The sequence below is a fragment of the Mauremys reevesii genome, linkage group 5, assembly GCF_016161935.1.
Source record: "Mauremys reevesii isolate NIE-2019 linkage group 5, ASM1616193v1, whole genome shotgun sequence".
In the NCBI taxonomy this organism is placed as follows: Eukaryota; Metazoa; Chordata; order Testudines; family Geoemydidae; genus Mauremys; species Mauremys reevesii.
Genome location: NC_052627.1, coordinates 104,252,008 through 104,268,393, shown reverse-complemented (window position 1 = coordinate 104,268,393; position 16,386 = coordinate 104,252,008). Strand labels below are relative to the sequence as shown.

Sequence of the window (16,386 nt, the reverse complement as noted above, 5' to 3'; positions counted from 1 at the left end):
TTTGGTAGAGACTACCTTAAATTCATCCCAAACATCTGTTTCTGTTCCCTATCCTTTTACTCTTACTGTCTCTTTGGAAGTCAAGGCAGTTAAACTGAAGTAAAGCCACTTTAGTTCTGAATGAGCTTGTCTATACAGGGGTTTAATGTGATTTAGCTAATCCACTTTTAAATCACACTTGTAGTTAATTCAGATTAATTTTCATGAGTGTCCCTGTGTAGAAAAACCCATAAAAAAGATTTAACAAACATTTTGTTTCACAAACATTTTAGAACCGCTAATTTTTTTTGTCTGTTGACATGATTTGCACATTTGAAGTATCTTTCTTCCTAGTTTTTTGTCTCCAAAATCCAGACAAAGATCTTGACTTTTTTTATATATTTACTATGAGTCCATTGTCACAATGAATATCTACAAATGCATCTTACACAATTCACATTTTGTAAACAAGAATGGAGAGGAAAAAGAGTAAACACCAAAGCTTGAAATATAATGTATTCCTTTATTAAAGGAATCCTAAAACTCTTTGCACAAGAGAGTCAGTTGTATGCTAGAGGTAAAACGAATAATTTATCATGAGATTTTAAGAAGAAAAATGGTCTAATAGCTTGGAGTCAGGGATGGAGAAAGAGCACTAAGTCAGTGGGACAGTACAAATACAGGAGCCACCCCCAACCGTCGACACTAGAGGCATGATCCTCACGCCACTGAAGTTGATGGAAATTTTGTCATCAACTTAAGAGGAGCAAATCTGGACCCTCCAGGTGAAATCCTGGCTTCTTGAAGTCAATGTCAGTTTTGCCATTGATTCTGTGGGGCCAAGATTTCACCTTAAGAGCAGATGATTCAAAGCCCACTGAAGTAAATTTTACTCTACTAGTTTCAGTGGTCTTTGATAAGACCCTATGAACTAGACTGCAATATCTTTACTTATGCTGAGTAGCAGGGGCAGACCTATATATTTTGCCGCCCCGAGCATGGCAGTCAGGCGGCTTTTGGCAGCATGCCTGGGGGAGGTCCACTGGTAACACGGATTTGGGAGGTCCACCGGTCCCACGCCTTTGGCGTACCCGCTGCCAAATTTCCGCTGAAACCATGGGACCGGCGGACCTCCCGCAGGCATGACAGCCTGACTGCTGCCCTCACGGCGACTGGCAGGCCGCCCCCCGCGGCTTGTAGCCCCAGCCATGTGCTTGGTGCGCTGGTGCCTGGAGCCGCCCCTGCTGAGTAGTAACTTACTTCTCAAATAGTCCCATTGACTTCAGAATGATTTCTCATGATGTATTCAACATGTGTACAGGTAACATAATCTAGCCCTATGATTGTTGTAGTGACACAAGTGGGTAAAGAATAGTGTCAGAGAGGCAGAGTAGAAAGATTTGGAAAATCAGTTTTGGAATTTCAGTTACATCCCTCTTCCCTGCCCTCCCCTCCCCATCCATGCCCCACAACCAAACACCGACCACATTATTATGCAAAGGGAAATGTTTCACTTACTTAAAAGATTGATGCTGGTGCCTTTTCAGGTTCTTCCCAACAATGGTTATTTCTATCTAAAAGAATGGAAAATATTAAATGTCAGTTGTGATAGACTAAAAATTGCAAGCTAACTGCCATAATATTACTTGATACACATTAGCTCTTAGTTTTGAAAATTGTCGTTTGCATCCTGCTATATCTTTCGGTATGTTAAGAGGGGCACTGTCAAACAGCTTAATGGGATTTTCGAAAATACATAGTTGCTTTGGAAGATCCCACTAGGTGGCTATCTGCATCTTTAGTGCCTAAATACCTTTAAAAAACTGGCCTCTAATCTCTTGCTGACTCAGTTTCCCATCTATAAAATGGGGATAATAATCCCTACGTAATTCGTTAATGTTTTTGTGATACTACAGTGATGTGAATCCTAGAAAAGCTAAGAAATAAATAGCTACTCAATAGGTATTGCATGTGTGGGGAGAGGGGAAGAGTGAGAGGAGGAGAGCAGTGTATAGAGTTTCTATTACTCTACACATACAAAAAAGCCATATGGCATTTCCTTGTGGTAAAATCTTGGGAAACATCACAAAGTTTACTGTGTGGTGTTTCCTCTTGATATTACCTCAGTAGGAAGGTATGTGGAGCTTGGCCTGTACACTCTATAGTGAAAGGGGGCTCCTGCTAAACACAAACTGAGAGCTGTCCATCCATGCTGCTCTCCAATCTCCATATCCCTAAGGGCCCTAAGCCTCCCTTAGGAATCCGGCCTGACTTCACAGGTATTGGGCAAGGCACCACACGGAAGCCTGTCTTGGAGGGGAGTGGAGGAGTGTGCCTTGTAGAGCAGCTGCTCCCAACCTTGTAGTGGGCCTGTGGAGAGGCTTCTGCATGGCTAGACCATGTCATGCTGCTTCCATCCATCTTAGGTACTTATTGGTCCCCTGATACTGTAATATCTGAGTACCTCACATAACATGTATTTACCCTCCCAACACCCCTGAGAGACAGGTGCTATTATTATAGATGAGCAACTGAAGCACAGCAAGACTAAGCAACTTGACTCTGGCTGAGCAGGGAATAGAGCCTGAATCTTCTATGTCCCAGGTTACCATTCTAAGCATTTGACCGTCCTCCTGTCTGGCTTTGTTCCTCCTGCCTCAGGAGGGTCTCTGATGAACCTTTTTATGCTCCTTTCATATCAATAGAGAAAAGCATGAGATTTTACTTCAAGTCTATGTGAACTAACTCTACCCTAAGACTGCAGAATAATGTCTTGATTTACCCATCCAAGTGACCAATAGGCAACCCCCTTCAACAGGAAATGACTTATTCGCCTTTTGTTAATATTGACAATCACATTCACTTCTGCACGTGAACTGGGCTTCAAGCCAGGTCCACACCTGTTTCCAGAAGTGGAGGCCTGAATTACACACTGCAGTTTAAACAAGTTAAAAAAGCCACCTAAAAATATTCAGAAACAAATGGCTTTTTTAATTTCCTATTTAAAAAAGTAGGTTGGAGACAGAACACACGTTAAAATGAGGTAGTCAGTTAAAAATAAATGTACATTGCTATCTGATTTTTTGGCAAGAAAATCAGGCTACTTTGTGGAACCCTGACCTTTTCCTCCATTTATATATTTATATTACAGATGCCTGGAGTTAAGGATGCACAAATGTTTTCATTTTAAAGTGTCATTTTCCGTTTTGTCCGTTTTTTACCTTTGGATCTAAACTGGGCATTGTGGTTCTTTTAATCCATGAATTAGTTGTTGTTTTTTAAACTTTGAGTGAAATCAATTCAGCCATTTTCAAGAATGAAGAGAATGAGAGGAAAAAAAGATTTGCACACTTAAACAAACGAAGCCAACATTTTCAAAGAGCTCTAGTGCATTAGTGGTTCATGGTAGAGACTAGAAATAAGGCAGGGAGAATGATACAGATGTGCCTTTTAGTGGTCTGGTTAAAACTGGTTGAGATTTGTTAAAATTATAGGGGTTTAAAATATGTGTTTTGTCTATGGGCAGTGGACTTTGTAATGTGATCTCTTAACAGCATTCTACTGGTTCTCTGTATGAAAGCAAAGCTTAGGAAATTTCATAGGAGGTGGAATATTTTTTCTTTAGGAGTGAAAGAAGCTGGGAGGCATGCTTCTGGGAAGGGTAGTTTTTAGATTACTGAGAGAGAGGAGGAGGTGGAAGTATACTTAATAGATTGGAGAACTGAGCCACAGAAAATCAGTCCTTCATTGCACTGGAAAACATTCACTTTTCTAGCAGCAGCAGAGCTACACTAGAGCTAGCAATGACTAATGTGTGTGGATTTGTGATAGACATTGGCCTCTAAATCAAAAGACCTAGTTTCAAATCTCAGGTCTCTCATTCTTTTGCTGTGTGAACATGTGCAAATCATATAACCTCTCTTTGCCCAGTCTGTAAAAGGGGATAGTGGTGGCATAACCCAATATAAATAGCCCTATGCAAACTCCAAACACTGTTACCCTCATCTTCAACTACAAGATGGCAGCTGTGACACCACACATACCTGTCCTCCATTAAAAGAGAGATCTAGTCGAAACCACTGTTTCAGAGGAAGGCTGAAGATAGTTTTCACTGCAAGGTCTTCTCCTTTGACAAGGCGCATCTGTATATGAACATAACCTGACAAACACAGCAACAAATGAAAACAAAGAAAGAAGTAAAACCCACAAAAATATGAAAGCTAGGAACTGGCTTCCTAAATGTTGTTCACAATAACCCTGTCCTGTGAAGCAATACAATGATAATTTGACTATACTACTTAGAATCACAGAAGTTAGTCACAGAGTCAGCGATTTTAAGAGCAGAATGGAGTATTATGATTATCTAGTCTGATGCCCTGCATAACACAGTCCACAGAATTTCACCAAGTAAGCCTTGCATCAAGCCTGCTCTAGTTGAGCTATAGCATATTTTTAAACAAAAACATCCAGTCTTGACTTCAAAAGAAGTCAAAAGAATCTACCAGATCCTTAAGTAAATTGTCCTAATGGTTAATTACCCTCACTGTTTAAAAAATTGCATTTTACTTCCAGTCTGAACTTGTCTAGCTTCAGCTTTGAGCCACTGGATCTTGTGATGCCTTTTTTCCAGTTAGAGTCCTCAACTTTCAGAAATCTTCTTCCATTGAAGATACTTGTGGACAATGATCAAGTCACCCCACAACCTTCGTTTGGATAAGATAAACAGACCGAGCTTCTTACATCTGTCACTATAAGGCAGAACTTGAATCATTCTAGTACCTCTTTTCTGAGCCCTTTCCAATTTTTCAACATTCTTTTTGAAGTGTGGACACCAGAACGGGACACACTGTTTTAGTTCCAGTCTCATTAATTCCATATATAGAAGTAATACCATTTCCTTCCTCCTACTCCATATTCTCTTGCTTACCCATGCAAAGACTATGTTTGCTCTCTTAGTCACAGCATGATGCCAGCAGCTGTGGGAAAGACCTATAATATTTAGTTCATCCTCCTGAGAGTGTGGGATTGTTTTTTAAAACAAAATCAGAAAAGAAAACTGGCACTTTCTGAGATAGCCCAGGCCGGATGCAAAGATTCCTATGGAAATACCGTGGCCAAATTTAATTCTTCTTAATCTTACTCTAATAATATACTGGATAGTTTTTGTTTCCAAACACACGGGGCCAACATGGAGCATTCTGCCAGGCATGAGTTCAGTAAAATGGGCATTACAAAAATGTTTGTAAATGTTGTTCTTTGTTACAGAGCAGGGATGATAACATTATTTCTCCTCTGAAGGCCTTATACTATTATTACCTTCTTCATTTAGAAATACAGCAGGGGTACTATACATTTCTCCTGGGTCAATAAAGTAGAATATTCCACACAGATTCTTTTCACAGTGATGGAGTAAATAAAGCCAAACTGAAATAGTGAACCTGCATGAGTAAAAAGAAACAAACAACCCACTCTGAGGATATAGATCATATCAATTTTTAAAGTCTACATATTTTTAAAGACATGTTTTCCACTTTAGTTTAGGAAAGCTCATTTACTCTCATGATCTTCAAAACAGAACACAGAGCAGTTACAACTGCTTGGGACAAAACAAGCCATTTCAGAGTCTTGCTGCTGAGCTCTCCTCTTGGATATGCAGGTTTGCATTGATGTAGCACCGAGAAGTCAGATACTGTGCTTGATTTTCCAAGTTATACAGTGATTAGAGAGGAGAAGCAACTCTTTAGGGCAAGCTTGTGGCCAGCCCTTCTGCTGGTGCACAAGGGAAGGACACAATAGCCTGTCTTCTACTCTTGCACCCCTGTGTACGGACCAATTATAGTGTGGCTAGGGAGCATAGTCCCTTAGACCTCCCTTGGGTACCAGCTGTGTGAAAGGAGGGGTGGGCTGAGACAGATGTTAATGGAGAGCAAATCTTCACAACCTGGGGCCCAAAGGAAAGATGTATTCACCTGCCAACCTAAGATTTGATAGTAGGGCGGATCTCTACAAGTTGGGAGGGGTGAACACACATTACTATCAAACAATGCTAGAGGAGCAGCTCTCAACTATCACCAGGTCCCACACCAGTCAGGAGTTAAAAAATCAACTGACAACTGAAAAAAAATCCTCCACTATAGAGGCACCCCATATAGACACCACGGTGGGGGCGGCGTGTGTGTGTGAGATTTCTAATCAGGGCTGCTGAAACCTGTGAACAAATGAGCTGTGCATTGTGCGGTAGCTGCAAACAGTGGAAATGCTCTGGGGAAGTCCAGCTCAGAATTATTATAGGAATCCAACCTCTGGGTGACATGGACATGTGCAGCTATTGCAAGGTTGTCACAGGATAAGTAAAAGTGCAGCCTGTACAAATCACATAACAGTGAAACTGTCTGTACAGGGCCAAATACGGCTCTCAGTCATGTTGGTATAAACTGAAGTAACTCCACTGATTTCAGTGAAGTTACACAGTGGATATGCTAGGACACTAAAAGCTGAATTTGGCTGATAGGCTGCAATTTGAAAAGCAACTCTGCATTGGCCTAACTCTGCTCTCACTGGAGTCAATGGGAGTTTGATGATTTAATTCAATGCTGTGTGCTTTTGAAAACCCCACGTACATTAAAAATACATTTAATAGTATCTTCTGATAAATTACCTTCTTTTAATGATCTTTAAAAAGTGCTATCCCTCAGTTCCATATTTTTATGGGTTTAGAAAAATGCACATTTTAAATGTCTTTATTTTAAATACTTTAAGCTTGATCAACTCACTCCAATTTCCATTAGAAATGATATTTAATGTACGATATTTTATGTCTTTCCTCAAACCTAAAATAGTGTGTGTTAACCTAATGACTAATAACTATATGTTCTCTTCCTGGAAAAATGCATGGGAGGAGAGTAGTTACATAGTAAGACTGGTGCACTCTGATAGCTGGGAATGTCACATCATTCTGAGGAGTATGTTTGAGAGGCAGAGTATCTGATAAATTATGTGTACACAAATCCACAGGGAGAGACTGTGCTCTTTATACATATCCTTCATGCCTATACACCACTCTGTGCATCCTTCACCCCGGCAACACAGCTAACTTAACTGCTGCATTCCTATTGATTCTCTGATTGCAAATGTGTGCATGTGGCCCTTCTGATGGCTGTCACAAGGCACACAGTGCCTGAGTCAGCACCTCCTGTCACTGTAAATCTCACTGTAAAATATAATCCTCTGGCAGGGAAAAATGCCGTGGCCAGTAGATGCTCCAGGATTCCTGCTTCCCCTTGGTGCACAGTGCCTAGAGGCAGCTGCCCCATGCGATGGCTGAATTTCTCTAGCCCTCTCTCACTATCTTATGCTCATCTGCTTCTCTGAAGGGGAATATATGTCCTTACAGAGATTTCTGCACTCAAAGAAATCCCTGATTAAGACTGAAAGCTTCAGATTGTTGAATTTGGTCTGTTTGCTCCCTTCTGCTGTAAGATGTGGAGAGGAACAAAAAATCACATGTAAATGGGACTGTGGAGAAAAAGCTGTGAGGTAGCACGTTTCCCCTCCCACTCACTGTGTAGCTATCAGCAGCTGGTTTGCCACCACAATGCACAAGTGGTGTTCCATGTAAAAGAGGGGACATGGCCTGGTGGCAGGGGAAGGGAAATTGTGAGGCAGAGGGGAGTTAATAGTGCATATTCCCATCCACAGATTCTCAGAGGGGGAAGTTGAATGCAGCTGCAGTGGATGAGCCACTTATAGCATGGCTCATGTGCCATGCTATGCTACCAGTTCTAAAGGGGCAAGGAGCTAGAAAGTGCATCAAAATAGAGCCTCTACACATGGATGATTTAAGAGGCCTGTGTCTAGGGCCACTAATTCCCGCAGATCCTCAGGATCAGCAAGTTTGGCAGCCACACCTCCTGTCCTTTAGTACATGGGGTGATATACAAATCTAGTGATCATTTTCTGTGTTGCACTGAGGGGAGGTCAGGGAGCAACAGGAGCCCAGGGGAAGGGTAGGGATCCACTTCTTTCCCCCTCAGATCCCTGTGTGGTACCAAAGAGCAATGGAAGCCTGGGAAAGCTGCAGGAGCGGAGTTCTTCATGAAGTACGACTTCTCTGCATATCCTGGGAAGGAGTTTAGAAGCGGGGAGCCTTACTTCAGTGCTGCTGGAATGTTTTGAGGGAGTGGAGGATGGAAGAGGAGTTAGCCCAAGTTTATTTGGTGTTGCAAATCTCAGTCCTGTCCTCTCTCCTCCACTGAAAAAAACCCTTATAAACACCAGCAGGATAGCTGCCCTATCACTTGCCTGAATTAGTGGAGAGTGCTTTTTACTTGTGATTTTCTGTACAAGGATTGCTCTGAGGACAGATTTTGGCCATTAGGAATTAAATATACTCATCTTCCATGATTTGCATTTTCTTACTTTGGGTAATCAATCTGTTGCTGCCTGATTGTCTCAAGCTCTCTGTTGTGAAATCTCTTGAACTTCTTCACAATTCCTGTCTTCTCTCCGCTTGATGCATATGGAAAACTGAGGATCTCAACAGCATCTGCCAAATGGAATCATTCTTAGTCTGCCAAGAAATGTCAATTCACATTGACACCCCACGTTCATACACTCTTAAATGTTTAAATGAAATATCTTGTAACATAGATCAAATGTTATAATCTAGTCAGCCCACAAATACACAACAAATCCCTAATGTTAGGTCAACTGTCCTTTATGCAATACACTGCAGCCCAGGGAGAGGTTACTCATAGGAGGGAAAGAAGCATGGGGTCCATTCCTCATGGCTATTTTGAGGCTAGGATCAATGGTAATGAGGTCACAAAATGTGGCAAAAATTCCAGTTTTTAGACACAGATCTGCCCAATAGGATCCTGAGAGACTTCTGACAGATCGTAGGTTTCCCTAGACATACTGAGACCGGTGGGTTAACTAGATTTCTACAGAGATATCCTGCAGCCTGAAAGCTGTGCTTGTGGAACAATCATGGCTAAACCCAATCATGAGATGTCATGTTGCATCCCAGTGTGATGGCATGACTTATGCAATGCCACACTGGATCATAACGCAAGACGGCTGTACCAAGGAACATGCTAAAAAAGAAGCAACTCTCGGGTCCCAAGCCCTTTGAATACATTATAGTAAATGCTCAGTTATAGTGGAGACAAAATTTTGGGTCACTATAATGGCCTCATAACAGTTATAGACTATAATGTAAGTAAGACCATTCTAAACTACATAGAGTCAAATTCTACCCCTAGGTACATGAGTGCACTCCCACTGATTTCACTGGCAGAAGTACCCATGTAATCAAGGGCAGAACTGAGCCATAAAGGCCTAAGATGGCAAAACCTGTTCAGTTTTGGTGATAATAGACCTTTTCCTGAGACAGTGGGTCACATTCTGCATTTACTTCTGTACCCACACACTGTCTTCAATAGGGGTGGATGGGTGTAAATGAAAGCATAATCTGACTCACCATATGCTTTAACTCATTTATGTTCCTTTCTAGGAAATGTAGAGGGATGCTTCAGATTTTGTTTATAAATAAAGTGTAGTATAGCAAAGCTACAGTTGCAGATGAGATGGACATTGCATTCTAAACCCTATTTTCAGTTGTTTCTGTATCATAAAATGTTTCTTTCTGGGCTGAAATTTCACATTTGCACTCTTAGTCCAAAGGCTAGTCTTCTGTGTGGGGGAAGGAAGGGAGATACATTTTAGGGCCTGATCCTATCATTCTTGTATCCAATGAAGTAGGGTGCTTTGATTTAAATCAAAGCTATTTAAATCACTGTTTTTAATCATTTTGCTACCAAAAGTAAATCCCTCTGGCAAAATATTTTTGCTAATAACTATGTATAAGTTTCTATAAAAGTATATATTTAATGTGCCATTGTGGTCCCACCTTAGCTCTCTAAAAAAAGGAAACGTGTAATTGTACCTACCAGTCTCATGCAGGCACTGAGGTATCCTGTTTGCCTGGAGCCTCCACATATGCTCGGAGCTCCACTTAAAACATACTTTGTGATCTTTGTATGGACGCTCACAAGGTGGAACAGTTTCCAACAAAGTATAATTCTTGGCAACTGCCTGTAGGTAGCTTTCATCCCGTTTGGCATCATAGCTCCCAATAGGTTTGTGATTGATCCATGCATATAATATCACAGTATGCACTATTATAGAGCGTCTGATGAAATAATCATCTCTGTAAACCATGATGTCTGGAAATTTCAAATGCACTGTTTGAGTTCTACTTATATGAAGATGCTTCTCATTCTTCCACCTCTTCTTATACACTAACACACCAGTTCTGAACTCCGATGAAGCTACTGCTTCCAAAGTGACAGTGCAAGGCTTAGAACATAAATACTGAACTGAGACCTCAGAATTGTTAAGAACTCTTTTTTCTAAAATGTTTAAATGAATAAAATCTTCGGAAGCTATGCTTTGGTCAGACTTTGGGATAACGGGCGTTGTCAGGAGTGTCTCTCTTCCAAATGATGGCACAAAACTCTGGAAAAAAAATTCAAAATGTTATATCCACCTGCCTGAGTTAAACTTTATTATTAATAGGAAAATTATTAAAAGGAAAGGTCCTTTCATGGATTGAGAACTGGTTAAAGGACAGGGAACAAAGGGTAGGAATTAATGGTAAATTCTCAGAATGGAGAGGGGTAACTAGTGGTGTTCCCCAAGGGTCAGTCCTAGGACCAATCCTATTCAATTTATTCATAAATGAACTGGAGAAAGGGGTAAACAGTGAGGTGGCAAAGTTTGCAGATGATACTAAACTACTCAAGATAGTTAAGACCAAAGCAGATTGTGAAGAACTTCAAAAAGATCTCACAAAACTAAGTGATTGGGCAACAAAATGGCAAATGAAATTTAATGTGGATAAATGTAAAGTAATGCACATTGGAAAAAATAACCCCAACTATACATACAACATGATGGGGGCTAATTTAGCTACAACGAGTCAGGAAAAAGATCTTGGAGTTATCGTGGATAGTTCTCTGAAGATGTCCACGCAGTGTGCAGAGGCGGTCAAAAAAGCAAACAGGATGTTAGGAATCATTAAAAAGGGGATAGAGAATAAGACTGAGAATATATTATTGCCCTTATATAAATCCATGGTACGCCCACATCTCGAATACTGTGTACAGATGTGGTCTCCTCACCTCAAAAAAGATATTCTAGCACTATAAAAGGTTCAGAAAAGAGCAACTAAAATGATTAGGGGTTTAGAGAAGGTCCCATATGAGGAAAGATTAAAGAGGCTAGGACTCTTCAGTTTGGAAAAGAGAAGACTAAGGGGGGACATGATAGAGGTATATAAAATCATGAGTGATGTTGAGAAAGTGGATAAGGAAAAGTTATTTACTTATTCACATAATACAAGAACTAGGGGTCACCAAATGAAATTAATAGGCAGCAGGTTTAAAACAAATAAAAGGAAGTTCTTCTTCACGCAGCGCACAGTCAACTTGTGGAACTCCTTACCTGAGGAGGTTGTGAAGGCTAGGACTATAACAATGTTTAAAAGGGGACTGGATAAATTCATGGTGGCTAAGTCCATAAATGGCTTTTAGCCAGGATGGGTAAGAATGGTGTCCCTAGCCTCTGTTCGTCAGAGGATGGAGATGGATGGCAGGAGAGAGATCATTTGATCATTGCCTGTTAGGTTCACTCCCTCAGGGGCACCTGGCATTGGCCACTGTCGGTAGACAGATACTGGGCTAGATGGACCTTTGGTCTGACCCGGTACGGCCTTTCTTATGTTCTTATGTTCTTAATATATTTGCAATGGTATGTTGCACATGTTTCTTCTCATTTTAAAATGTAAAATGTAAGATACAGTATTAGACACCCAAAATGTAAAGACCCTTTCATACAGGAACTAGATATGGATTATTGAAGAGACATTGTTAGAATTTTTAGGCTAATATTTGACCAGTTTAAATACTCAGAATTACGTACACAAACAAATATACATATAGATATATCCTGCAAACCTTCTCAGGTAAGATCCTATCCGCCAAGGAAATTACTTACTCTAGGAGGCACTAAGCACATTTTAGGATCAGACCATCAGAACTCCTATCCTAATTTATAGGATGGACCCTTGTTTTGTTTTTGTTTAGCTGTGGTTTTGTCAGCTTTTTATTAATACAATTTTAAAAATAAATTTTCCTACTACAGAAACCTTTAAATTAGTCATCTGTAAAGTGGGGATAATACCTAATCCACTTCCCAATCACATTTTTGCTAGGATTAATTAACATTTCTAAAGTATCCAAAAGTGCATTACAAGAATGAAATACAGAATGGCAGTGCACTTACTAGTTGGAAAGCACAGTAGTCATTATTTGCAGCAGTGTAGACTGAGGTACTAAAGTGTCAGTCCCCCCGCCCCTCTGGTCAGACAGAACCGTTGCACAGAGTTTGCTCAGTCTGGAGGGGCAGTCGGTCAGCCTTTTCTGTCTGAATCTCTATAATAGTCCTATTCTGGACTATGAAGGTCTTTGTTTCTGTACCTCTTGGGTGTACATGTTTCCCCTTATAGTTGGCCAGGGCTAGCTGGTCTGGGAACACCTTTTGGTACTTAAGTCTCCATAGAGGGATCAGTAGGCGAACCCACGCCAACCTACTCCACTGGGTTCCAGCTCAGGGCCCTTAAATCAGGCAGGGACAATCAATCCTCAACAATTCCTCCTACTGTACCCAGAACTCCTTTCTACCTTACTTGGCTTTGTGGGCTTCTTCAGCCCATAGTTACAGTCATCCCTTGTCTGGGGTGTTTTGCGTGGGCAGCTTGTCACCAATCTTCTGGCAGGACTTCCCTTCTCTAGCCTGCTAGCTCCTGTGGCAGTCTCCCCACCCCTTTGTTTCACAGTTCCTTTATTCTTCCAGCTGCTGTGAGGCTGCCAGTCAGCACTGGCTGGGGGATCTGCCAATATCCCTTGGTCAGATCTAAGGTCATTATATAATATGTGCTTGTCCTAGATGTTCGATGAGGTTATCTTCTCAAGACATTGGGTAGGCATTGAACAGCAATAGTAAAACAGAACAGTGTCCTGCTAATTTCACATGCTAACACTCCATAGGCTCAGGAAGACAACACTGCATTAGTTTACAGCTGATTCACATAGTTATTTTAACATCCATAAGGGCTATAAACTTTTTATTAATTGGAGGGGAGTTAGATTCCACTGAATTTGATGGCATTGGTTCGATCGCCATGCCAGATTTCAGGGGAAGCTTCCTATTCACCAATGATGAGCGAGGAAGTGGATTGTCAACCTATGAAACATCATTGATACCAGGCAACAAAAAAAGAAAAAGGCTGAATAGGCATTATTATAAATCATTCCATTAGTATCAGGGATGATGATGATGTGTCATTGGGGGCTCTTATTATTGCTGGACCAAATTCAGCTCTGGAGAAACTCCACTGACCTCAATAAAATTGTATCTGCTTACACAAGATCTGAACATGGCCCATAGTCCTCTACTGTACCATGCTGAATTTTAAGATATGTGCAAAAGCCCCAATATGAGAAATTCAGCACAAAGGGCTCAGTCTTGGCTCCCATTCAGTATCAATAGCAAAACAATCCCCACTGACTTCAATTGGAGACCAAAAGAGCAAAAGCAGAGTCCTGAAATTATGCTGCTTTAAATTGATTTGTATAGTGGGTGCCATTAAAAACTCATTATTTACCACCACCGGGTACCTGCAGTAATGATAGTATACTCTGACATGTAAAAGAAGAGCTACCACCGTACCACAATCCCTCTGGAAAGGAAAAGGTTGAGCTTTTAATGGCATCTACTATACAAAGTTTTCTAATGCATTAATGGTATGACTCATCACTTCTCAGGTCTGGTCTACACTAGGGTGGGGGGTCAAACTAAGGTAGTTCGACTTCAGCTACGCTATTCGCTATTCGCGTAGCTGAAGTCGAACTACCTTAGTTCGAACTTCTTACCTGTCCAGACGCCGTGGGATCGAAGTCTGCGGCTCCCCCGTCGACTCCGCCACCGCCGTTCGCGGTGGTAGAGTTCCGGAGTCGACGGGAGCGCGTTCGGAGTTTGAACTATCGCATCTAGATTAGACGCGATAGTTCGAACTCCGAGAAGTTGAACGCTACCCGTCGACCCGGCTGTAAGTATGGACGTACCCTTAGATCAATAATTACACTGATAAATAGTGAGTAACCCTAACTTGGATAGGAGGAAATAAATATGTCTGGCCAAAATGAGGAGGATCCTCTTTAAAAGGTTACATTTTTAAGATCAATATTGCCACAGAGTTAATAATCCTTGTGATGTTTCCCACTTCATAATTTGTAACTCTGTTGTCAGAGGCAAAGATGGTAATCTAAAGCCTGACCTAAGGCTATGCAGCAGAGATAAACACCGCCCTTTCTGTACGGGCGGTGCAGGCAGCAAATATGTAATGTTCTGAAGATAAATTTTGACACTAAAATAAGAAACCAGGAGGAGAAGGTTTTTTTCCTTTTTTATGGGTAAAAAAAATAACTACATACAATCATTTTAAAATGATGCCAATAAGAGTTAGGTATGTTGCTTACCTAAAGTCACAAGAATTTAGAAATCGGAGGCTAATTTTTTTTAAAAAGCTATGGGCCAGATGTTCAGGTGCTCAAACCCACAATTGGGGCCAGATTTGGAAAGCTCTCATTTAGGCACTTACATAAAGGCAGATTTTCAAAAGCACTCAGGATACAGCAACTTCCAGAGTGATGCTGATGGTTTTCCAACATTGAGCTCTTTTGAAAATGTGGCCTTGATTGTTGGTGCTGAAAATCTTGTGCAAATCTTGCCCATGTAGTTTTCATTAAGTATAAATTGCCAGATTAATGGCCCTGTTATCAACTCTTCAGCTCTTACTCTCACACACTATCCTTAATCAAAATAAGAGAACAGGTTAAAGATTCAGATAAGTTAGATGTACTCAAAGTTGGCAGGGCCTGATGAAATCCATCCTAAGGTACTTAAAGAACTAATAGAAGCAATCTCAGAACTGTTAGTAATTATCTTCAAGAACTCCTAGAGAATTAGGTGAAGTCCCAGAGGACTGGAGAAAGGCAAACATAGTACCTATCTTTAAAAAGGAGAACAAAGAGGACCTGGGGTGTTATAGACCAGTAAACCTGACTTTGATACTTGGAAAGATACTGGAACAAATTATTAAAGTCACTTTATAAGCACCTAGAGAAATGGTTCTCAAACTGTGGGTCAGGACCCCAAATGGGGTCGCCAGGGCTGGCTTAGACTTGCTGGGACCCAGGGCAGAAGCCTGAGCCCCACTCCTCAGAGCTGAAGTCAAAGCCCGAGGGCTTCAGCCCTGGGCAGCAGGGCTCAGGTTGCAGGCCACCTGACTAGGGGCTGAGGCCCTTGGGATTCAGCTTTGGCCCCCCTGCCTGGAGCAGTGGGGCTCAGGCTTCCTCCCTCTCCCCCCCCCCCCGGAAAGTGTGGCTTGGGTGGGTTTAGGCTTCGGTCTCCCCCTCCTGGGGTCGTGAAGTAATTTTTGTTGTTAGAAGGGGGTAGTGGTGCAATGAAGTTTGAGAACCCCAGACCTAGAGGATAAACAGGGTTATTAGCAACGGCCAACAGGGATTTGTCAAGAACAAATCATGTCAAACCAACCTCATTTCTGTCTTTGACAGGATCACTGGTTTAATAGATAGGGTGGAAGCAGTAGACATGATATATCTTGATCTTAGTCAGACTTTTGACACAGTCACACATGACATTCCCATAAGAAAATGAGTTAAATGTGCTCTAGATCATATTACCATTAGGTGGGTGCACAACTGGTTGAAAGACTACTCAAAGAGTAGTTATCAATGGTTTGCTGTCAAACAAGGGAGGTGTATCTAGTGGGGTTCTAGAGAAGTTAAGTCCTGGGTCCAGTACTATTCAGTTTCATAAATGACTTGGCTAACAGAGTGGAGAGTATGCATATAAAATTGGTGGATGACACCAGTCTGGGAGAGGTACTTTGGAGGAAAAGATTAGAATTCAAAATGACTGTGACAAACTGTAGATTTGGTCTGTAATCAATAAGATGAAATTCCATAAAGACAAGTGCAAAGAAAGAAAAGTCAAATGCACAACTGAAAAATGGGGAATAACTGGCTAGATAGTGGCAGAACTGAAAAGGATCTGAGGGTTATAGTGAATCTCAAACTGAAAATGAGTTAACAATATGAGGCAGTTGCAAAAACGACTAATATCATTCTGGGGTGTATTAACAGGAGTGGTGTATGTAAGACTACTCTACTAGGCATAGCTGAACTACTGTGTCCAATTCTGGGCAACATTAAGAAAGATGTCGACAAACAGCAGAGAGTCCAGAGATAAGCAACAAAAATG

General features: G+C 41.3%; 1 protein-coding gene across 2 annotated transcripts in view; it reads right to left on the bottom strand.

Moving 5' to 3' along the window:
• Nucleotides 1-16,386, bottom strand: part of SEL1L3 (SEL1L family member 3) — a 69,133-nt gene that overhangs the window by 48,809 nt on the left and 3,938 nt on the right. For both annotated transcript variants that reach the window (XM_039539404.1, XM_039539403.1), the window contains exons 2-6: nucleotides 9,930-10,497; nucleotides 8,398-8,524; nucleotides 5,296-5,417; nucleotides 4,023-4,138; nucleotides 1,498-1,553 (exon numbers count right to left, since the gene is read on the bottom strand). In XM_039539404.1, the coding sequence (XP_039395338.1) occupies nucleotides 1,498-1,553; nucleotides 4,023-4,138; nucleotides 5,296-5,417; nucleotides 8,398-8,524; nucleotides 9,930-10,497 (989 nt within the window). The remainder of the gene's footprint in view (nucleotides 1-1,497; nucleotides 1,554-4,022; nucleotides 4,139-5,295; nucleotides 5,418-8,397; nucleotides 8,525-9,929; nucleotides 10,498-16,386) is intronic.